Source organism: Pseudoliparis swirei, chromosome 6 (genome assembly GCF_029220125.1).
Source record: "Pseudoliparis swirei isolate HS2019 ecotype Mariana Trench chromosome 6, NWPU_hadal_v1, whole genome shotgun sequence".
Taxonomy (NCBI): Eukaryota; Metazoa; Chordata; class Actinopteri; order Perciformes; family Liparidae; genus Pseudoliparis; species Pseudoliparis swirei.
The window spans coordinates 23,837,547-23,863,071 of record NC_079393.1 but is presented as its reverse complement, the minus strand read 5'-3'; the positions used below and the strand labels follow the sequence as shown (position 1 = coordinate 23,863,071).

The 25,525-nt window shown below is 43.7% G+C and overlaps 1 protein-coding gene across 1 annotated transcript in view; it reads left to right on the top strand.

The window, feature by feature from the left end:
• Positions 1 to 25,525, top strand: part of nrn1la (neuritin 1-like a) — a 62,955-nt gene that overhangs the window by 30,822 nt on the left and 6,608 nt on the right. Inside the window, exon 2 of the mRNA XM_056417715.1 lies at positions 16,317 to 16,467. Within this exon, the coding sequence (XP_056273690.1) occupies positions 16,317 to 16,467 (151 nt within the window). The remainder of the gene's footprint in view (positions 1 to 16,316; positions 16,468 to 25,525) is intronic.

The window sequence follows — 25,525 nt, the reverse complement described above, 5'->3', positions numbered from 1 at the left end:
CTTTCTGCTGTTTGCTATTACTAACAATATTTCTGGTGAACAGAGGGAAAGTAGAGCAGAGCTTCACACCGAGAAGAGCCGGATAGATTTGGTTGTGAAAGTACTTCATGGCAATATAAATATACACTTAAATCAGACTGTGAACAACTCGTCATGGTCAAAAACCCATCTGGGGCTCACAGACTCTGTAAATGGGGAAACACCCAAAGTGACTTGAGCCCAAGCAACTCTGTATCAGCCAATCAGCAACGAGGGATCGTTTAAAGGCATTTGGAGAGAGGTGGTAGATATTCAATTCAGTTTATTTTGTATAGCCCATTTTCACAAATTACAAATTTGCCTCAGAGGGCTTTACAATCTGTACACATAGACATCCCTGACCTTTGACCTCACACCGGATCAGGAAAAACTCCCCAAAAAATCGTTCACGGGGAAAAAAGTGAAGAACCCTTCAGGAGAGCAACAGAGGAGGATCCCTCTCCAGGATGGACAGAACAATATATGTCATGTGACCAGAAGAAACATTAGAGTTACAACACATTCAATGAATATGACAGAGTGTATGAGTAGTTGGTAGGAGGCATGAACCACGATCCAGACCTCCATGATCCATCAGGCAGATGGAGGGAGAGAGGAGTGGGCGGGGCAAAAGCGTTGAACAGTCACGTGACATTCCCACAGCGTAGAGGCAGGGAGCTGTTTGTGTCTTAGTTCCCGTGCGGTGTCCCATGACCTCGTGCAGGGGGAAGTAGTTTCACTCCACATTACTCAAATGACATTGAAAATATCCACATTTTAAAACTCATGAAAAATCTTTTCCTTGACGACATGTTCAGGGTGACCCTGTCTGAGACTTCTACTCTCTCCCTCCACACTCAGTTGAAAGCTCGGCGGCTCTGGCAAGACGATCCTCTGAAGCTGAGGCGCCCGCCTTCGCTGCTCCGACACACAGGCAAAATGAAGTTTCACAGACGGACGTGTGAGCCGTGACCTTTGCTGCTGGCGGCGGAGGAAAGTTCATTAAGAATGATGACAGTTATGACGAATAATCGAACGGCGCTGTCTCCAGCGGTGGGCCGAACCTCGGGAATCGGCTGTTGTTACGGTGTGAGGTCATGTGTGAAACGCAGGAACACAACTTACCTGAGATGAAACCACCGAGACACGCCCACTGCTGCGGAGGACTCGGGTTTGTGTGTGTAGATTCTACTTGTGTCTTTTCTTGAAAGTCCATTTCACATTGTGTGTGTGTGTGTGTGAGTGTGGTGCGTGTGTGGCGTGTGTGTGTGTGTATGTTAGTGTGTGGGTGCTTGTGTGTGTGTGCATGTGTGTGTGCGGGTGTGTGTGTGCTTGCCTGTGTGTGCGTGCATGCATGTGTGTGTGTGCAGAACTCCTCACAACGGAGGGTGGAGGTGGGGGTGGGGGGGGGGGGGTTGATGGGGTATAATCTGAAGGCCAGAGGAGGCGTTCAGGGCCCCTGCAGTGAAACAGACATGGACCTATATTCCTGGCGTATGGATGCAAGTTACAGATCACTGAGGGTGTAACACAACAAAGCGCCCTCATTGCTCCAGGAGGCTCAGCGTGAGGCAAAGGAACACATTCACTCATCAGGGGAACGCAGCACCAGCAGAGCGCGACATATAAATATATATAAGTTTAATTTATAAAGCGTTTCTCTGATGAATCCGCGGGGGGAGTTCAGTCTATCGACCTCCTCGCTGCAGCGGCAGCACCACAGCGATGTCCGTGGTTCTTTCCCGATATGTCATCTTGTGAATATCCAGCAAGGCCGGGATGAAACAGTCAAATGTGAGTTAAATGTTCACCACGTCAGATTCTAACTTATCCCTCGTCTTCCTCGGTTCTGATGCGGCGCTTTGAGATGCACACGGGGAGGAAGGAGGAAACATGAATGTGTGATTCTGACGTGATGCTCTGGGTTCATGAGAACATGAATCAACGCTCTAATGCGGATAAACAGCAACAGACGAATGAAGCTGGAACATTACGGTTCTTGTTTTTTATTTTTATTGTCTCTGGTCTTGGATCTTGTCCCCTGCAGTGATGTCAGGCACTGGAAAAAGCAAACATGCACAAACACACACACACACACACACACACACACACACACACACACACACACACACACACACACATAGAGGTGTAAATGGAAACTGTTGAGTGGGTTTTTCCGGTCACGCTGGAGAGTCACGTGACCTGCGGCGGTCTAATTATAAGGTGTTGTTGTTCACTTCTGGCCCCATGAATACAGGAAGCCAGAGCGACACACACACACACACACACACACACACACACACACACACACCTACATGAATATGCATGGGGGTATGTTACGTGCATAAACTAATTTGCCCTTATTTTACTTTAAAAAAAAGAAAATTCCAGGAAAACACACACACACACACACACACACACACACACACACACACGGATGATGCAACAACCACTGAACTACCAGCTGTCTTTTTGAGACTGCTGGTCCTGCAGCATCTACTCTGCATATTTTCAAACTCTCTCATCAAGTTAAGCTGAGATGTAAAATACTTTCAAGTATAATGTAATTCCCAGTTTGACTTTGGTGAAAAGAGGGAAAAATAAGGATTAAAAAAGCATGAAATAATAAATCAACAGTAGATATGTTTTCTAAATGTTCCCCAGGCTGCTCAGCAATACAGTTAAGAACATTATTATTGACTCAAATCCCATCACAGTTACATTAAGTGGCTTCTCCCCACTGAATACCCGTTCATATAGGCCCCTACCTAATTCTCATCTATATTTAAATTTCTTTAGATATTACATTGCCATCGAAGTACAAATTGGAAATAAAGATGTTTTAAGTGGAGTATCTCTAATCTGTCATACAGTGATGTCATACTTTCACCTCAAAAAAACATCTGTGAGATAAATTTAGTTCATATCGCTTTGCGTCTAACACACACACACACACACACTCACACACACACACACGTGGGACGTTGGTTCTCACGCGATGAGGCCTGTCACCCTGAGCGCCGTCATTAGCTCTACATGTGTTTTCAAGAGGAGGCACATCAGGGGAAAAAAGTTTCCATAGTTGAAGTTACCATAGCATCATGTAAACACACTCACTGCTACACGGTGTGTGTGTGTGTGTGTGTGTGTGTGTGTACGTGTGTGTGTGTGTAGGTGTGTGTGCATGGAGGAGCCATGTGCATCATTCAGCAATGGATTGACACTTGAAGAAAAATAGCTGCCGTCTAATCAATTTGAATGGGTTCCCCTGAGACACTGCTCCGTGTGTGTGTGTGTGTGTGTGTGTGTTTGTCAGGTGAGGTGAGCAGCAGGCATCAGCAGCATTTCAGTCTCGTCAGCAGTGATCTTGCCAGCCTCTGCAAAACCAAACTCATGAATAGATCAGTACAGTGTTTGTGTGTGTGTGTGTGTGTGTGTGTGTTTTCATGCACGTATCTGAATGCCATCTGCATTCTATTTTCCTAAAGTCTTTACAGCACGGCGTGTATAATGTGTGTAACGTGCGTAACGTTTGCAATGTGTGTAACGTGCGCAACAGGCGTAAAGCTCGTAATGCGTGCAACGTGCATAAAGTTTGTAAAGTGCGTAAAGTTTGTAAAGTGTGTAACGTGCGTAAAGTTTGTAAAGTTTGTAAAGTGTGTAACGGGTTCAACGTGCGTAAAGTGTGTAACGTAGGTAAAGTGCTGTCACCAGCTTGTCACCGTGCCACCTTGAAAGTGAAGCTGAGGAGGAAACGAGAATTGTTCAGTTTTTTTCCGCTCTCACGCACAAACGTAAACGAGGCTTGAGCCGGCGGCTCAGTCGTCGGGTTCCAGGGACGAGGGAATCTGTCCGCCACCAAGGTTTTAGGCCTCCAGACACGTGTTGGTCATCCTGCGTCACGGAGGAACTTAAGTCAACAGAAAGTAGAATCCAGCAAAGACCTTTTCTATATGTTTTGATGATGGGGAGAAAGAGAAGCCGGTTGAATTCAAAGAGCCGGTGGAATGTGTGAAGGTGAGAACAAACCAGAGCACCAAACTCTTTGAGTTCCCCAAACATTCCTAACAAATGTGAACGCCTCTCAAAGGTCATCAAACGTGTCGCATCTTTCAGAACGATATCATAAAGGTGTGAGCCGTCTGCTGACTGCACTCGGAGCAGAGGACAACCCGTCCTCGCATTTGAAGATTAATGTGTTTGAAGGGTAAGAAATGTGAAAAGAATGAATACCGTTTCCTTTCAGAAAGGTGTTTCAGTTCCAGCAGCTCAACAGTCACAAGTTGAATAGTTCAGGTTGGAAAGGGTTCAAACTTTCCTTTAGTCCACAAACACCTTGAAACCGACCACATAAATGGTCCTGTTGAAGGAGACGTTCTGTGTCTTCAAAGCCTCGTCTCATTCCTCCGTGCCACAGAGCTCCATTAATGTCCAAAAAACTATTAAAACACAGCAAATCCTATAATAACTATACGCCGGTCAAATAATTCAGTTCCAAAAAAACGTAATAATTCAGGGAATACAGATATTCTTGGCTCGTAACACTGAGCATCTCCAGAGTGAGGAGTGCGCCTGATTCAGAAGACACGAAGCAAAGCGAGTTACAACGTTACGATGTGACTTACATCTGATCGAAATTGCCTAAATGCTTATTAACTAGCCAACAGAGAGTAAACAAACCCGCAAATGAAATGAAGAGGAGAGAAACACTCGCCCGCCGCCTCTTCAGGTGACCCGATGCAGCGCTCCAACACATCGGGAAGTTTATCTTCACTGATTGCATCTTTTTTTTGTTTTTAATAAACACACTTTACTGCGTTAGAAGTGCGTTTCTCTTCCCTGGAACGTGGATTATTTGGTATCCCTTCCGGAGATGTGCCCAATGCGTCGCCCCCACTTTGCCTCTTTGCGACTCTTTCCCCTTTTTGAAAAATTAAACTATATAATTGTGACGCGTTTATGAAGATTTACATCTTCAGTGGGAATAAAGGGGGAGGGGCCGGGGGTGTGGAGACAGGGTATTGATGGGTATTGAGGAAAGTATCAAGAGGCGGAGCGGCCGCCATCAGTCTCTCCTCGTGATTGGTTGACAGGAGGAGAACTATTAGATAACATCGGTCTCTCACATTTGTCACACGGATACTAAACCTCGCTGCATTGGAGCAACATTTCCCGACATCAATAGTGCTAAAACAATTCTGCCAAACAAATTCTGTTTATCAGCGAAATTCATCAACCGCCTTCAGCTCCTTTGCACTTCTTCATCTCTTGTAATCCCCTTTATCTCTTCTTCGATCGCAATCAAGTCTGCAAAGCCCGGAGATTTCTCCTGCCGTCCATATCAATCAGTCCCTCCACCTCTTTCTCTCTCTCTCTCTCGCTCTCTTTCTTTGGACGCAGTCTGAGTTCAGATATCAAATATTAATCGAGGCCGGTTGAGAAGCAGTTGATCAGCTTTCCCTTCATTGATCTGCTCACCTCCGACACTGATGTGCAGCAGCTGGAGATACTTCTAATAAGTATATATTTTAAAGTGTGTGTGTGCGTGTGTGTGTGCGTTTTTTTCTCTCTGTATTTTATTTATTTATTTTGTATATACTTTATCAATGATTGATGACACTTCAATAAGATATACAAGGATCAAAAACAAGTATTTTTATTTTTTCGTGTATGTGTTAGTTCGTTGTAAAGAAGAAAACAGGAAAGAAAAACAGAAAAAAACTAAAGCAGAGAAAGAAAGAAATGATACAAATAATAACAAAGGCGAAACAAAATAACAAATCATTATAATAATAATAATAAAACATCCTCCCACAGAGACACCCATGGCCTTCACATTCTTTCAGACAGTTTGCGTAGTACAATATTGTAAAACTAAAGTTAAGTATTTAGGTTTAGTTACAGTTAGTCGGCTAAGGGCAGAGGACCAGGACGTCCGAACGAACTATAGACGTGTCTCGTTCAGTAGGCAACGCTGGCAGATTTAGAAAATATGAAATGAAAGGTTCCCGTTTCTCAGTAAAGTTGTCATTACAGCCTCTGAGTGCATATTTAAGAAAAATATCACATCCTAAAGCCAGGCGTCTCTGTATCGTCATACTTACGCCCACATTTTGAGTTTCTTTCCCACCGAGCGTTCTCGTCTTCGTTAGCCCTCGTCTGCGTTAACCCCCGTCTTCGATAGCCCCCGTCTTCGTTAGCCCTCGTCTTCGTTATCCCCCGTCTTTGTTAGCCCTCGTCTTCGTTAGCCCCCGTCTGAAGTAGCCCCCGTATTCGTTTGCCCTTGTCTTCGTTAGCCCTCGTCTTCGTTAGCCCCCGTCTTGGTTAGCCCCCATCTTCGTTAGCCCTCGTCTTCGCTAGCCCCCGTCTTCGTTAGCCCTCGTCTTTGTTAGCCCTCGTCTTCGTTAGCTCCCGTCTTCGTTAGCCCTCGTCTTCGTGCCATGAGGCAACATTTTTGAAAGCTGCGATATTTCAACTCCAAACCGGCCGCCTGCCGTTCGGCCCTCCGCCGGTGTGTTGGAGGTCCATTCAGATCCCGTCGGTGAGCGCACATCTGCACTAACCGTGGCAGATTCTCGCCCCTGACTAATGGGGGGGAAGTCCTGGCAAGAGCCTTAAAAAAATCTCCACGGACCCAAATTATTTAAATTGAGAGTTGGCTCTGTCTGGGTCTCCTTTAATGATTTATTATCTTTACCTGCTCATCCCCTCCAAAAGTGAAGCTCTGCGCAGTGTGCTGTATGCAGGACTCAGCGTCAGACCCTGAACACACCACATCCAGCCTGTTTCCCGTTGCAAGTCATGTTTAAAATGTATGTGCTTATGTGCTGAGGTGTGTGTGTTCCTGCTCCCACACTGTCCTCCTATAGGAGCGTAGTCTGCGGGCTGTTTTCTCGCCTCTCTACCCTCATGTTGTGCTGTAATCCTTTACGTCACTTCCGGGGGTGAACGCTGGCGCGTTTAGCTGCCGCTGCTCTCCGATTGTCTTAACTGTTTTTAATGTGTTGTACGGCGACCTTGATTGGGTTTGAAAGGCGGCTTATAAAATAAATGTATTATTGTTATTACATCAGCATGTAGTAACACAAAGATTAAATTCAATTCAGTTTGTATTTATATAACCAATATTACAAATTTGCCTCAGAGGGCTTTACAATCTGTACACATATGACATCCCTGACCTTTGACCTCACATCGGATCAGGAACCAACTCCCACGAAATAGAAAAAAACCTTTCACTGGGAAAAAAGTGAATACACCTTCAGGAGAGCGACAGAGGAGGATCCCTCTCCAGGATGGACAGAACAATAGATGTCATGTGACAAGAAGGAATCATTACAGAGTTACAACACATTCAATGAGTATGACAGAGTGTATGAATAGTTGGTAGTAGGCATGGACCACGATCCAGACCTCCATGATCCATCAGGCAGATGGAGGTAGAGAGGAGTGGGCGGGGCATCAGCAGGGCCATGGCATCAGACCCAAAAAGGTCCACTGGACTCTGAGACGTGACTAGAGTCTGTTGGTCCAGCTCTTTCTGGAACCTCTTCAGGAGCTTTGACATGAGTCCTGAGCCAGAGTTCTAACCACAAAACTGGTCTGGAAGCGTAGACTGTGAGAAGTGGGCGTGGACGCCACTCACTGGTTTCTGGACTGTGGTTTTGATGCATTGAGTTTGATGTTTGGCCGTCGCCATCTTGTTTTGTTTTTTGCAGCCAGTAAAGGGAAGTGACCATATTTGGAATACGGAGGAGTGATGTCGTGGTCGCGACCTGTCAATCACAAGGTAGCCCCGCCCTAAAGCACACCCTGCATTACGGTGTGTTTGGATCGTGATTTTGTAAAGGTTACAGGTACTGGAACCCAAAAGCACGACAAACACAGGAATGCAGGAGGAGGCAGTTTACTCAATGTTTCAGGCAGGGTCAAAACCGGGTGGTCAGTCAAACAGGGCAACAAATCCAAAAAGGGGCAGGCAAAAATATCAAGTCGGGTTAACAGGCAAACAGGGTCGTAACAGGCGGATCAGAACTAGTACTAGGAATTCGCTGGAAAGTTTGGCGGTGACACACAAGACAATCTGGCAGCGGATAAGTGGAAGTGAGGGAGCTAAATAGTGAGGGACTAATGAGGGGATGGGCTGCAGGTGAGAAGGGCGTGAGGACCAGGTGAAGGGAATGAGGGACTAATGAGGGGATGGGCTGCAGGTGAGAAGGGCGTGAGGACCAGGTGAAGGGAATGAGGGACTAATGAGGGGATGGGCTGCAGGTGAGAAGGGCGTGAGGACCAGGTGAAGGGAATGAGGGACAATCAGGTGAATATGACAGGATCTGGAATGACAGGAGGATGAATTTAGCTAGGAAGGTGGGGAATTCGTGACAGATTTACGAACAACGTGCGACGTTGAGACCATAAACTCATGATTACAAAGTTTACTGATTGAATAAATCAAGAGAGAAGTCATTTATAAATACAACCTGAGTATATACTTCAACTTGAGGAGTTGCCTTGTAGAGAGTGAGAGTTGATCAGTTGGCTGCAAAGTTAGTGCTTTTACTTTAACTACATTTTCTGACATATTCTTATTCATGTAAGTTTTTGATCACAGATCTTGTTTCAAAAGAAGAATCATGATCTTTCCATTTTCATACTTGTGATTCAAGTGTCATTGATTAATACTCGTGATGGAAGAAGCACTTTCATCGTCAGTGGAGTTTGATCCTCTTCCTCTCTCTTCCTCTCATTAAACTTTAAAAAAAGTAATCAGACATCAACCGCTAAGTTACGGCGACATGGATCGTTTTGTAAATGTTTCCACGAAACCCCGCCCACCCAAAAACACACACACGTGACCAGAGAACGACTCTTCTTGACCCTGTGAGGAAGCTGGTGACGTCACACCTGTGATGAAGAAGTATTTTTTGCTCGTTTTTCAATTATACAGTACCTCGCCAAATAAATCTCTTGAATTGCTCTCTGCGTTTTGACCGTGCCCAGCACTCCCAGTGACGCTCTTCTCTCTCCCCCCATCAATTCCATCAGCCTCTTCCCTTTTCTCCAGGCGCCTTTTTCCTCCTCAGGGTCTCCTCATTAAAAGCTGATGGAGATGAGTGAAGCCAATAATCTTCGGGCCCCGTGAACGACTCTCTCCCTGAAATCAATCGGATTCCTGTAGAAGAAAAAACAAACGAGTGGGTGGGAGGAGATCTGGTTTATTAAATATTAAACAGCAGTTCTCTGGGGGGAAAGGGGGGAGTGTCGTGGTGATGCATTGTCTGACCCAATTAGCATCTTCTGCTCACCTGCCAGGCTCCAGCCACACCTCCACGCCGACTTTTTCTCGTCACGGCGAGCCACTTTGGGTCAGTCACACTCTTCAGGAGCGTTATCCTCGCTGCCTTATACACTAATCATGACATGACGCATCTGTGCCTGTCACACCCGTGAACAGGGCCATCGTGGCTCCGTGTATAAATCATTCGCTACGAGCTCCAGAAGGATCTCGCTCTCGTGGCCCGACGAGATCCCTCCGGGACGAGCCGACTCTCCCCAAGCATTGTCTCTTGCCAGTCACGATGCTCCTCTGGGATTGGCTGTCACACTTTCGCCTTATTTTTACATTCGGAGTCGGCCTTTTCATGTACCGATCGGAATTTTTACAATATTTTTAATTCTTGAAACATTTCGTTTACAGCCTCTTAACCCTTGTGTTGCCTTAGGCTCAATTTGACCCGAATCAATATTACACCCTCCTGCCGCCTTAGGGTTAATTCAATGTTTAATGTCGGTGTTCTTTCGGTAGTCAACAAACAAACATAAAGTGCCTCACACTTAAACTTGGAAAACAATATTAATTCTAATAATTTTCTGGAGGTTTTAATTGCTGGCGTCAAATTGAACCCAAAGGGTAAAATATGTTAGTAAATATAAAGGTAACAGGAGGGTGAAACATTGAATCGGGTCAAAATGACCCTAAGGCAACAGGAGGGTTAAGAGGACGACAGTGTTTTGTGTGACCGCTACCGTTAAATATTCTTCTGAAAGGAAATCTTAATGATGCCAGACAGACCGGGGAAGAGAGTTTAAAGTTTAAAGGGTAACTTCACCCTCAGTTAATGTCATACAGCCTGTATTCTCTCTACTGACCACCAGGGGGCGACTCCTCCGGTTAAAAAAATAAGATTATACTGAAGTCTATGAGAATATAACCCGACTACCCACTTGATTTTCGACAGCCGTCATTTGGCGTTTAACTAGCTCGCCGCCAAATGATCTGCGCCGTGATCGTAATGCTACACAGTGTCGACAGAGAAGGGTCCGAGTAGAGGGCGTAAATAACCCCATGAAGGGTTTATTGTTTTGTGTTGATTGCCTGTATTTGTATCTTTTTTTGATCTATGCCTTTTATATTATATTGTTTAAATAATGTATATACATTTTAATCTACTGTCTCTTAATGTTAAATAGCCTTTTATTTTGAAAGGTTCAAAGGAAGCACACATTTGTTTTATGTTAAAATATAAACTTGACGGTACGGCTTCCGATGTTAGGGATGGATGCGCATTTTATTTAAAGTTTAATAGTTTTAATGGATCCATATGAGGCTAACTCTTTTATGGTGGTGACAAGGTGGTGATTGTTTACGAGTTTTAATTAATGTATTGTCACCTAAAGAAAGAAAATAAAGGAGTTTCACCAGCCACGGCAATTCATATACGGGGATCCGTTACAGATGGCGTTAACATTCTTTTATTTCACGACAGTTGACCCTATCTCAGACCAGGACTTGCAAGATTGATTAAAATGTTTCTTCCCAATCCAAACACATCGATTAGTTTATAGCTGGAAAGAAAACACGTTGAAGTGAGCAGCTTTTTTTTTTTTCTCGTCTAATTCACAGTTCATATGTTCAGGAACATTCTCAGACCTTAAACCTCATCTCCGTGTGCCGGTTGTTGAAGATGTCGCCAACGCTAACTAGAGCTGTCGCTAGCTGCGCTGCGGTTGCGTGTGGATCATGTGACATGTTCACACCTGTGAGGGGCAGTATTTCATATTCCCATTGAACAGTTTGAATAAATTAATAAGCACAAACGTGATTGGATAAACACAGGTTTGATTTGATAAACCTCCATCATCACAGTTTCCTGTTTAGTGTTATTTGCATGGGTGAGAGCATTTATCCTTTAATTTAGGCCTACGCACTCACCAATCTGTCAATCTAAGGCCACGGGCAATGAAAGCTCAGCCTTTATCCTATATTAAATTCAGGCTGTCACTCTACACATTATTTATCAGTCTTCAGTGGTGGAAAGTAGCTACGTATATTTAAGTCATGTTCCTAAATGATGAAAGATTAGACCAGTTATGGGCTTGTGGCTTCTCTGTGTCTAATTAGGACTTTTTGTTATGTTTTGGATGTTTTTTTAGTTATTAGCAACTTCACTGAAGAATGTCTTCTTGAAAACTGTTTCATTTAAATAACTGTTTGAGGCTCAAAGAGGAAAACTCTTCAACTACTTCACAGATCAGAAGATATTTCCAAAAATGAACTTATTTCCTTCCTTGTTTCCTCTCCTAGAGAGAGCTCTGGCCTCTGTAGCTTCTGTGACTCAATGTCTCATTCAGGATTTCTTTAATCCGTCTTTCAAAAAGGATATTTTAAATCAAATCGGCAGTTCAATTTTATCAAAATTAAACACTATTTAGTGAGCAAAGAAAAAGAAACTACATCGGAGAGAGACGCTTGACATTGTTTTTGTCCATAGCCTCAATACTTCACCAAAGATCTTCCACCTCTCTTTCCTTCTGTTGAGCCGTCACATGCACATCAGACGGCGTTATATGAGAACTTGGCTAAAGGTATAAAATGGGAAATCCCAAAGATGTCAATGATATTTTATGTGTTTGGATCGTAATCCTGACAACTTTGCATACATTTATCTCCCGATTAACAAACTTGTGTTTGGTATGCATACCTTCACGACTGATGGTTGATCTCCATCTGTAAACCTTAATAATAATAGTACTGTTTGAGCTACAGCACAGGTGTCAAACACGAGGCTCGCGGGCCAAATCCGGCCCGCCGCGTCATTTGATGTGGATCCTGACGGCTTGAAAAGATATATGATCACCATTTCATGAAGAAATGTAAGAAAAATATCCTGTGCTTTTATTTTGAAGGTTTCAAAATAAATGGATTTCTTAAGAAATGTTCTTATGTACAATATTTGATGTAAGTCTCAGCGAAGTAACCTGTGATGTAATGTCACGGTGAGTTTCTTTGCGATGACATGACGATGAGATTTTGGCATTTTCCTCTTTCTTCCCTCATGTGACGCAAGTTTGTTTTCCCTTAAAAGGAAACTCGGCCTTTGCGATGAGATATTACGGGTCTGGTCTAAAGCCTGGAGCCATACAGTGTTTTTAATGTCTGTCAGTCCGGTCCATTCTCTTCAACGCAATAAATCAGGAATGCCTGTCGGGAATTTGGTTGAATTTAGCGAACGCCATACTGCCCTCAAAGATGAATGGGTTATAATTTGGTCTGATTCGATCACTGTGACACATTTTTGGCTATAAATCAAGAATTCATGAGCTAATTTTGATAATTCACAAAAATGTCTTGTAGCTACTATACACAAAATAATAATTATGATTTTTATTTAGTTCTTCGAAAAACAAGTTGGACTTTGACGTTACAGTAAATATCTACCTAACTGTATATAAAGTAGTAACACGTACTTTTGATACCATCAGCACATTTAAGATACTTTTATACTTTTACTTAAGTAGAATCTTAAATGCAAGGCTGGTAATGAAGTATTTTTACGCGGTTGTGTACTTAACAAAAGCATCTGAGTATGTCTGACAAACGATGAGTGTTCATGGCAGAGCAAACACTGAAGGATATTATAGGTCAACAGAGTTGAGATGAATGTTAAAGATAAAGATGAAAGAAATCAACTGGGCTTAAGCTGTGTTTCTAAATTCAAAAGCACAGTTTTCATCATTCTAATGTCACTGAGAGTGACTCCTCGCTGGTGTGCGTCGCCCTTCATGAGGCATGGGGGCTTGAGATGAATCAGAAAAGGGATGAATTGAAATAGAAAAAAAAAACAGGATAGAAGCAACAGATGGAAAAAAAGAAAAAAGCTGCTTTTGTCTCCACCTCCTCCGTCAACCGGAGTAAGCAAAGACAGGATGGAGGTGAGAACACCCGATGGGGGCGATGTATCACCTTAAAAACAAGCCGACTTCACAAAGGTCTCACGTCTTTGTAGAACATTATATTTGCCTCAGACTGTTGACCGTGTTCCTCGCCGTGCGTTCTCGTTTTGATCTCCTGCCTCTTCTCCAAAAGAAACTCGTGGCCGTAATCACCGCTGACACGTCGCGATCAGGGTGGAGAGGAAACGAAGGCCGACAGTCCGACTGGATTTGGTTGCGCCGCATCACTCGCTCCGACTTCCTGCTCGTTAGCCGACTTCTTTTCGGGTTCTTCACTCTTGTCAATCCGCCTCGAGCGATGCATCGGCCCCGCAGACGTCATGTTCTGTCAACATGGAAATCGTGGGAGCAACATTTTCTTTAGTCTATTGATGAAATACAAGCTGCATAACAACCATTTCATCCAGGCTGGTTGACATATTGTCATTTTACTTCTCAACATTGTTTGTCAGAGTGTGCTTTGCAAGCCTTTAAGGGATGTAATGCCGCTTGGGCCGATATCTTTTTAAATATTCAGCATATCAGTAGAACGTGAACTGACATTATTGAACTTTTTTCCCCCCCGAAAAGATCCACTCAATACGATGTCGACTTACAGCAAATACAGTATCATTAAACCTTTTGTGGTTCTGCAATCAAAGAATTATATCCTCGAGATTTCAAATCCTCTTTTTTTTACCGCGGTGAAACATTTTAAATGATTCATTGAAGAAAAAATTAACGTTTATTCATGTCATTGTAAAACAGTAAGTATAAAGACACTAACTTCACACTAACCACAAGTCTAACAAAGTTACTTTCTTTGAAGACAGAAGTTTATTTCGAAAAACCTGTATGCATGTCACGAGCCGAACTCGCCACGTGTTGCTGAAACCTTGGAGATAAACACACAAAAATGTGAGAAGTAATTTAAAAAAGATATTATTCTCACCTTTGACGAGGCCACGTTGGTTTTCACAATAAAAGCACGGTGTTGTGCGAGTTCGACAATTTAAGTATGACGCTGCAGCTGTGCCTTTATCTGCATTCACACTGAGGTTAATATAAATGAGCTCAATGTGGGATGAGGAGAAAGCATTGTTTTCCTGCACGTTCCCCATGAGGCTCAGCGGTAGAGCAGGGTCGTCCTTTAATCAGAGGATCGGCGGTTCGATCCCCTGGCTACGTTAGTCCATGTCGATGTGTCCTTGGGCAAGACACTTAACACTAAATTGCCCGTGTGAAAGCACTCTGAGTGGTCGGAAGCCCAGAGAAGCGCGATAAAAATAAAGACCATTACCATTTACCTTCAACACGACTCACAAAGAGGTAACTGCACAATGAAAATACATTGAAGGGCTATTGCTGATGGTCATAGATAGCATGAAACACAGGGTTTAATCTTATAATAATCATAAGGAGTAAGGATCGAACCTCGCTGTGGGTTCGATATAGACGAGTCTACAGAGACACAACGGGTCACCGAACCTTCACCAGACGTAACGACACATGGGACATAACGCGAGGTCATTAAGTTTAAATCAACACCAACAATCTGGAGTTGTGGCTGTCGTGTGAAAGGTCGGATCGGATCGTCGAAGAGCCCTCGATGGAGTCACGGCTGTCTCTGTTTCTCCGACTCTTATCCGCTCCTCAAAGTCTTTTCTGGCTTCTGGTTGGCTTGCGGCTGCTATAAGGATGTTCTGAAACTGGGCACTTCGCAAATGATGGAAAACAGGCTTCCGGACGCGCGTGAATTAAGTTATCAACATTTAATGGCAGGAAGTGTAAACACATATTCAAGGCCTCACGATCGTGGTCTTCAAAGGTCCCGGCTCCTCAGGTCCAGCCTGAAGCCTCGGGGTCCCGTCAAAAGAGAAAGCTCTTTCTCCAAAGCCAGAGTAATAGTCGCAAAATCAGCCAATCCATCATTCTCCAAGGTGAGTCCAGCCTTTAACACCTCGTGATTGGTTCAAAGTCAACAACAATGGAGGGGTCGAATGTCACTGAACCCCGGGTCAAAACGTCACTTCCGGTCAAGTGACTAAACAAGTATTTTCACAATAAAAGTCCCGTCTATTATTGTAAGTCACTTCACGGATTTCAACCGGCTTTGACAATCTATAATACTAACATACTTTGGTGAGATGCTGTAAACAGCTACGTGTACACAATAAATCACTTGTGAGACTGGGTTCTCGTGTGTGTGTGTGTGTGTTTGTGCACTTTCGGTTTACTGAATGTTCCTCTAATTGTACTCATCGTTCATGTTTTATGACTCCATATGACTGTACGTAGACTGTTTTATTGACGCCTGACAGCTGTGTTGTTGTCGTGACTCCTGGTTGGTTCCTTTGATAATCTGTAGTTTCGAGTTCAGAGGCACTACATTTACATTTTAAAGTTAAAAGTGGGTATTATTATGACTTTTATTTAACCAGGTCAAATCAATTGAGAAGAAATTCTCATTTACAATGATGACCTGGCCAAGAGGCAGCAGTCCACACGAGTGACACTAACAGCACGGATACAATAGAGTCGCACACACACATGAGAAAAAGGCTAAAAACAACATCGGTCAATTAATACACTGTAAAAAGATAAATAAAAAAAGGCGGATGACTGGATGTTAATAGTTTGTATATTGGTGTATATTGTGTGCGTTGCCGAGTCATCAAAAGTGTCAGTATTGGGTCCCGCGGCTCCGAACAGAATCGGATCAGTGAGGGTGAATAAATGCGTTTCTCCTCCGGTGCGTCTCCACTTCCTGGTCAACGAGCCTCGACAGCTCTCGTCTTTGATGTGAGTCATCGATCAGCTGCGGACTTCAAAAGGCCGAATGGGCGAGAGGGGGAACGGGCCCACAGCTGTCGGTAGCTCCTTGTGTGTGATGGATGATGATACTCCACCTCTCAGTCCATCTTTCAAACAAAAGGCTGCACGGACAGCTCACTGGCGCTCCGTTTTCTTCTCATCTCATTCTGGCCCGACGACCTTAGCCGGCAACAAAGAGTAACAGAAACACATGTATTGTCAACTGTGAGCTCAACCTGAATAATCCTTGTGTGTGTGTGTGTGTTCCGCAGTGCTCAGCCCGTGCCCTGCTGCCGCGTCGTCTGCCAGAAGGTGTCACTCCATCTACAAAGGTTTCGCTCAGTGTCTGATGGCGCTGGGAGACAGTCTCGCCGACAGCGCCCGCAAGAACGAGGACACGCACGAGATACACTCCATCTGCAGGTCGGTGGAGGTTAAAGAGGAACTTCAGTTTGGGTTGAAAGGTCTCTAAAAGACAACAACGAGTGCCTCTAGAACATGAGAAATGCTACGACACCTCTGCTGTTGGGTCATTTTCAACTGTGGGTCAGTGGTTAGCTGGTTTGCCTTTGAATCAGGGGGTTGGCGGTTCAATCCCCGCCCTAGTCGATGTGTCCTTGAGCAAGACACTTAACCCTGCATTGCTCTGTGTAGCTGTGTCTACGGTGTATGAATGAAACATGAATGTAAGTTGCTGTGGATACAAGCGTCAGCTAAAATAACATGTAATGTATCATAGTTTTCGGTGACACTGGACTTTTGAATCCAGACGTCAGCTCATTGATGAGTGGTTATCTGTCAGGAACCATGAGCTTTAGTTATTCAATTTCACTCGATTAGGAGTTGGCTAGCTGGCTAGCTTGCGTGCTAATTCCACCATGATGTCATGCTACAGCTAACGGGTAAAGCAGTACGGGAACCGCTAGGCTTCGTCTCCGTTACTCTAACATGGAGCCAGACTTCACCTGAGGATGATGGCTTCATGTATGTCACCTGGGCCCAGATCAGCCAACTGCTAAATTACATTACATTACATTACATAACATAACATTATATAACATTACATTACATTATATAACATTAGATAACATAACATTACATTATATAACATTCGATAACATTACATGCCATTACATTACATAACATTACATAAAATTACATGTCATTTTCATACATAACATTACATTACATCACATAACATTATCTAACATTAGACAATATTACATTACATAACATTATATTACATTACATTACATGTCATTACATCACATTACTTTACATTACATAACATTGTATGTCATAATATTACATAACATTACATGTCATAACATTACATTACGTGTCATTACATGTCATAACAGTACATTACTAATTACATTAGTAATACCATGAGTAATACCATGAGTCAGTGCCACTGAAGTGCTTATCTGTTTTTATTCCAGGTAGAGTCCGAACAATGTTACCAGTGAAGTAATTAAACTACAACAGCTGGTTTTAATGAGGCAGTCCATCTGCAGCTCCACATCTTATAGGAATCAAATACATTTCAATAACATGTCAAGATCCATCCTCAACACGAAACTAAATACCCATATGCAATGGTTTTCAGCTGAAAAAAATGACCTTGTCAAGTTGCCGAGTTTCAGTATTTGAATATGTATTTTAAACATTGCAGGGCTGTACTTAGTGACATTAGGAGAGAGGGCTGAGAAAAGAAAGAAAGCAGCAGCTCTCTAGGGAACGCAGTTGTCTTCGCTGAGTGTGCAAGGCTTTTTGAAAGAAAAGTTTAGACAAGCATTTTGTATTTCCTCATGTCGGTGTGCTATCTGATATCAATAGAACGCGTACAGCTGTAGAACCCCACAGATCGAAGCCCTGTCCCTCTAATCCCTCACTGGACTCACCCATGACCCGTTCGCAAGCAGTTATCAGAAGAATATCTAAAAAAATAGCTGTGTGTCAACATTAATAAGAAATTACAACATTACCGTAAGTTTATTATCGACAGTTTGAAACATTGCATGTACGTTTTGTGGCTGTTAGGAAAGAGAATCAGATGCTTGAGAATGTGCTAGTGGTTTATACAACCTGTCTGCAGGGTTAGTGTGTAGACTGACAGTATGGAGGACAGAAAATGAATTAAGTATAAATAAATAAATGCATAAATAAATACAGGAATAAATAAATAAATGCTTAAATAAATGTATAAATAAATACAGGAATACATATATAAATGCTTAAACAAATGTACAAAAAAATAAAAAAATACGGGAATAAATAAATATAAGTTATACCTAAACAGGACATCATTAAATAAATCTATTTCTACATTTCTTTATTTCTTCACGTCTCTATTTATGTGTCCACACGTATTTCTTTATTTATTTATGCGTGACATTTATGTGTCCTTGCCGCTTGCGTCCACAGGGACTACGCCAAAGACAACGCACAAAAAAAGTTCCTCATTGCAGCATTATTCCTCCAGTATTCAGTATAGTATCTGTGAGGCTGGTGTTAAGGGTATTATAGATTTTTTAAATACATATATATATATAAATATTGTATATACTGTATAATATATAGATTTTCTGGAAGATTCTGTTGTGCACCAGAACTTCCATCAAGACTGTTGTGATGTTTCTTTATTTCGCCCTCCATTGCTGCAAACTAAATTTCCGTTTGCCATTAAGTCTTCTCTTCGCGTCGTGGATTTCACAAGGACTTTGATGAACCTCCTGATAAGATGAAATATTATTATCCTGACTGGGATGATATGAAAGGGATATTGAGTCTCCCACTTACACACAGTGATCACTGTGAGCGATGCAGCTCGACTGCGAGATTGCCTCGATTGTTGCGGGTGAAGGAGAACTCCCGCGTTTATCTCGTGCGGTGTATTCTACACAATATGACATTCAACCAACACGGATGTAAAGAAAGCGCTACGGTCAGCACCTATTGTATGTGATTTCAACCTCTGTCATTTTCTCGTGACCCGGTGGCTCGAAATGTTTCCATTTCTCAAAAAGTGAGAACAGCGGCCAGGGGGGGGGGGGGGGGGCGTAGTGTGTCAGAGCTCTGCAAAGAGCATTCAAGATCTGCCCTGCTGCACAGTGTTGGTTATGTACCCTAAACGAAATGAACAATGCCCTTCACTCGACATGCTAAGTCAGTGTCCTGCTACTAGACGCTAGCTAGCTTAGCACCAATTCCCACTCGTCCTTTCTGTTTGTTCACATTACTCCAACACCTGCTCGGTCGTCTGCTGCTCCTGCCCGCTCGCTACGATGCGGCCGCTGTAATTCAAAGGTAAATGCTGCTGCTGTCACTATAGCTTTGCTCTTACATCGCCCCCCCCGGGCGCTTCACAGCGCTAACTGCTCCTACAAAGGCAATTTAGAAAGAAGTTTATTTCCAAGCTTCAATGAGGAACTTTGATTCTGTGTTGCTTTATACTGCAGCAGGGGTCTGCCAGTCTGCTCTGCTCGGTTCTGGTTCTCCTGGGTCTCCCATGCTGCCAGCGGGCCCAGCGGTAAGGCCTCGGTCTCTGTTGGAGCCCCCCAGTAGTGAGGCGGAGCTCTGCTCCTGGGCGGAGGAGGAGGAGGAGGAGGAGGAGCTCCCCCCGCCTCCATGGGTCTGTCCGTAAGTGGGCTGGTTGGAGCCAGAGTCTAAACTGAAGGAGGTTCTGGTGAACCTGAACGATTTCATTTGATATGCAATTCAATTCATTTCAGTATATTTTGTATCGCCCAATATCACAAATTACAAATCCTCCTCAGAGGGCTTTACAATCCGTACACATACGACATCCCTGACCTTTGACCTCACATCGGATCGGGAAAAACTCCCAAGAAATAGAAAAAACCCTTTCAGGGGGAAAAAAGGGGAAGAACCCTTCAGGAGATCGACAGAAGAGGATCCCTCTCCAGGATGGACGGATGCAAGAGATGCCATGTGGTGCTGAATCTGACACCGATAACATGCAGGAAGATTTACTAGACAGACATCCTCTGGCTTTCACTCATGTAGGTCATCATTAAGACGCATCAGTATTCATTTGAAAGTGTTTCATAACCAGATACAACTTCCTCACAGAGATCTGTCCCCTCGTCTACAGCTGATCAACATATCCCCAAGATGAAGACGCTTTTCTCTCTTTCGTGACCCCTCACACTCCATCATATCAGTTGCTGCAGAAATAAATACTTTTTTTTTAAAAGTCTGCAACATTTTGAGCAAACAAGAAAGGCTATACAAGTTAAAACTAAATATATAAACTGATTTCTATATTTTTATTTTTCCCGTTGAACACTTACTCCCAAACAACTCCTCTCCTCCCCAGCACATGTTCACTCTGCTGCTCTCTTTTGAGCCTCTCATTGTTTGGGCTGGAGGCCTGATGACGCTGGTACGAGATGCAGAGCACCCCCCCCCCCCCCACACACACATACCTTTTTCATTCTCTCACCACTCCATTTCTCTATATCCTTTATCAATCCATCATACCTTTCTCTCTCTCGCTCTCCACACTCTATTTATACACACCTCTGTCATTCGTCTTCCAGAGGAGGCGTATCCTCTCGACCAGGAGCCATTAATGTGTGAAAGGTCTCCGAATAGTTCTGCCGAGTGAAATTAGCGCGGTTTCCGCGAGTGATCGTGAGCTCCTGAAGTACACGGCGTGGACACGGCCGACTGTAAACACGAAGAGGTCAACCCAGGAGGTCAAAACGTGGTCATTTAACGCGGTGTGTATACACACCAGGAACCGTGGCGAGCACGCTGCGCCAACTGAAGAGCGCCATCAGGCAGCGTGCGTGTGTGATGCAGCGGACGTTCGGATGTGCAACAGGAAGTGAACTCACCCTGTGTCTGGTCGTCATCGATTACGACAACGCGCCTCATCTCGCCTCGCCCGGTCTCGTCTAAACTCTCTGGACTCTCTCCTTTGCTCGTTGTCCCTCCCCCTTTCTCAACCGTGCTGCCTGACTGGCTCTCGGGATGGGAGTGTCGGCCAATCGGCTCGTTGGTCCCTTCTGGATGAATCTGAGGACAAAGTTGTCGCAGTGAAACATCTCAATGAATTATTTGATGGATTCCAGAGACGAACATTCACTCAGGTGACACTTATTTTGGAGTTTTCACGATCAAACGGTAATTATTACACCTTTTTTTTCTCTGCTAAATTTATTTGATAACTTTACGTTATTTCACAGGATCATATTATTCATACAAAGTATGATAAAACACTTTGTTATTATAGGTTAAGATAAGACTTTATTGATCCTTTGGTAAAATTCACAAGCCACTAATTTCCAAATACTTGGTTTTAACGTCGACTGTTGATCAAAATGAGGGTTGGGTTGTTCGGATTACCGACATCGTCTTCAAATTAACGTTATTTAGTTGTGTTTTAGAGGCGACCGTGGTTCAGTGGCGAGGGTCGTCCTTCTATCAGAGCATCGGCGGTTCGATACCGTGTCGGTGTGTCATTGGGCGAGACACTTAACCCCAAAATTGCTCCCGTAGCTCTTCGGTGTTGAATGTTCGTTCGTCCTGGTGAGCCGATGGCTCCTCCCACCCGTGTGTGATTGGGTGAATGATGTCATGTCGTGTTGAAGCGCTTTGAGCGGTCGGGAGACGAGAAAAGCGCTTCAGATGTACGGGTCCATTTATACTTTTGTCCCTTATTATCGCTCGCGCAGCTCAAGAATTTGATAATTGTGACGGATCAGAGAACATTATGTTAAAAAATATATCTATTCTATCAACATCATAAAGGGCCGCCGACATGTAAACTAACACGCTTCAGTTGAATAGCATGTTGTAGTTTCCGGCTATCATAATATATTATTCTGTTCTCATTCCTGTAACAAATTCTAACAATACTAATAATGCAAATAGCAAAAATAACGAAGAAAAGCATATAGCTTGTGTGTGTGTGTGTGTGTGTGTGTGTGTGTCACCATGGCCCTGCAGCCCACCCGTGGTACCACTCCACTGTTGTTGAATCCTCTCTATTCCTTGAGGTACCAATTAAACGACTAATCCTGCAACCAGCCTCCTCCTGCGTGAGCGCCGCTCAACGCCGGCTCACCAGAGCCCTCACACACCATCCGCACGTCGGCATACACTCTCCAATCTACACTCTCGTATATTTCCCTCTGTCTCTCTCATCCCTCCGTTCTTCCCTTTCTATCTCCTGCCTCCTCCTCTTTGTTCACTCTCTCCTCCCTCCATTCCTTCACTACGTGTTTTTAGCCTTTTCCCTTCCTTCAACCCAAAAACAAGCTTTTAGCGCTTTTATCAGAGCCACCTAATGAGGAGGTGGCATGGCACGTGCACACACACACACACACACACACACACACACACACACACACACACACACACACACACACACACACACACAGGCTACAGTGTATTCTGAATAAGAGGCTATGATTTGCATCTAGGCCAAGGCTGCTCCATTGTCAGCGCTCTCCCAGGAGTGCGCCGCTGCTTTTATTCCTCATATTCACAATAGGCTTTATGGCGTTGCAACCATTCACCGTGGAATACGGAGGAGGAGGTGAAAAGGAAATATTTGGGGCTGAAGATACAGAGTTACTCGGCTCAATAGAATTAAACAGCAACCTTTTGTCGCAGCTCCGACAGGAGTAGGGGAGGTTCAGATGAGAAATGGGTACCGCTTTATTAAGGGAAAGTTCTAAAGGGTTATCGGTCATACGTTTATTCATGTTGAAATCACTCAAATGTATCCAGAAATAATAAGAGAAAGGCTTGGGTTGCCAGGTTGCAAACTCACTGGGATGTAATTGAAAGCTGCCCCATTGTGTGAATGGATGCTTATAAAGACTACATAAGCTTTAAAATAATAATAAATACATAAAAGTCTGAGTATCCATATTCTATTTCTGCTCATTTCTGCTAATAGATCCCCTCCGACCCCCCCATTGAGTCAAGTTGTGCTTTACATCCGTGTCTGTCCATAACATCGTCCTTTTTGATCCAATTAGGCATTAGTCTGACATCATCATAACTAGTGTATGGATTCTTAAGCTCTAAAAACACAGAACCGCTTATATCGGAAAACTCTCCCAAGGTTTATGTTCCTTCCACCACAGCCGCTCTATTTAATGTTATATTTGTATCCTCCACGGACTTCGATGAGGCCGCTCGTGCTTCCAGCTCCTTTCAGCTCCGCAGCTCATTTAAAATGCGGCGCTCGCGATCTAAACTGCTGCCACACAAAGACGAGGCGTAATATTCCCCGAGTCGCACTGGTTATAGATTTAGAAATTATATGAAGGGGCAAGCGGGAAGAGTTTTAATTCTTCCTTTTTTTATTGTTATTATAAAGACAATAGATGTGCTACTTATGAATTCCACATGAAATACGTTGTTCCTCAGAAATACTCATTTAGTGCTTGAGATGCCACAGATGCAGAATATAGATCAAGCATTTTAGGTGGAAAATAGAAAGTTTTTTTCCCCCCTCCACAAGGTACAAGCGGCCTCTTTGAGGCCCGTCAACACGGTAACCCTGATGATGATGACGAAGGCCGCCGCAGCTGAAGTGTGAGCATTTTAATATAAAAGCTTGTCAAACTCGCTGAATTCTTTTCATTTCTTTTGCCGCTTTTCAAATTGTGCAATCTGCTGGAGCTGAGAGGCTGCGCTAGTTTTTATTAGCAGTGCATCAACCTTGGACAACATAGTCACAAGGCTTCATGAGATTTATGCAGGAGATGAAAGAAACCAACAAACACAACAAACAGGTGCTGTTTCAGACTAAATGGCTCTTACATCCATATATATATACGTCTTATAAAAGATGACAGTGAAACCACGGTCCATTGTTGATGTTCATACAGATAATAATGATGAGATGTTGTTCTTTCTCACCTCTGGGCCGTGAAGCTGGTTAAACTCGTGGATCGCCTCCTGACGGGGACGACATGTTTCCTTTTTGAAGTTGCAAACATCAGCAACGGAAAAAAAGAAAAGGTGTGAGGAAAGTGGATCCTGTCGATGGTGACTCACGGTGGGAATGATATTATTAATATGTCGTTTTTTTATAGAAGTTTTAGGAGGTGAGTGCCTTTGTCCTCTGAGCAACACGTGTTTTTGTTTGTTTTCTCAAAATCTGATGAATAAAACAATAATAATAGGGTTGTGTTGTGCACAAAAATAAAAACATTGTCACTAAATATTGACACGGTCTTTTTTTGTCATCCTTCAGACCCGTCAGTCAGTGTGGAAAATGTCTAAAGGATGCTGGTGACAGCTCTGATGGATCCGGCTATTTCAATTCAATTCAGTTTATTTTGTATCGCCCAATATCACAAATTACAAATTCTCCTCAGAGGGCTTTACAATCTGTACACGTACGACCTCCCTGACCTTTGACCTCACAACGGATCAGGAACAACTCCCCAAAAATATGTTATGGGTGTAGCGCTCATCTGCTGGAGCTATCCGTGTGTTTGTAGGCTATGAGGCTAACGGCTATGAGGCGAACAGCTATGAGGCTAACGGCTATGAGGCTAATAGCTATAAAGCTAACAGCTATGAGGCTAACGGCTATGAGGCTAATAGCTATAAGGCTAACGGCTATGAGGCTAACAGCTATGAGGCTAACGGCTATGAGGCTAATGGCTATGAGGCTAACGGCTATGAGGCTAATAGCTATAAGGCTAACGGCTATGAGGCTAATAGCTATAAGGCTATGAGGCTAATAGCTATGAGGCTATTGGCTATGAGGCTAACGGCTATGAGGCTAATGGCTATGAGGCTAACGGCTATGAGGCTAATGGCTATGAGGCTAACGGCTATGAGGCTAATGGCTATGAGGCTAACGGCTATGAGGCTAATGGCTATGAGGCTAATGGCTATGAGGCTAATGGCTATGAGGCTAACGGCTATGAGGCTAATAGCTATGAGGCTAACGGCTATGAGGCTAATGGCTATGAGGCTAACGGCTATGAGGCTAATGGCTATGAGGCTAATGGCTATGAGGCTAACGGCTATGAGGCTAACGGCTATGAGGGGGAGGCATACAGTAACAATACAGTTTATCACCTCCAACTATACATCTGTGTCATTATCGGGTTGGTTATTGAGAGACGGTACTTTACATGATTCAATCAAATAACTCTCGATGTCTGGATATCCGCCGTGTTGGAACGGGGGAATTAGCGCGAACGCTCCGGTTCAGACAAGTTTCTAAACTCCTTGTTAAACGTGTAAAAAAACAAACGTCTGTTTAACGAGAGATAAACGCAGACGAAGAACTTGGCGAGATCCCAAACCAGACGCGTGAGACTGCCTGGACATCTCAGAGGATCTCCTGTTTTACGTTTGCCCCACAACCCCCCCCCCCCCCATATGTGAACGACTAGTTGAGCACAGCTCACGGCGGTGTCGGGTTTTGGCGAAAACACATCTAAAAGATATGAATAAGAGATCCTGTCGCCCT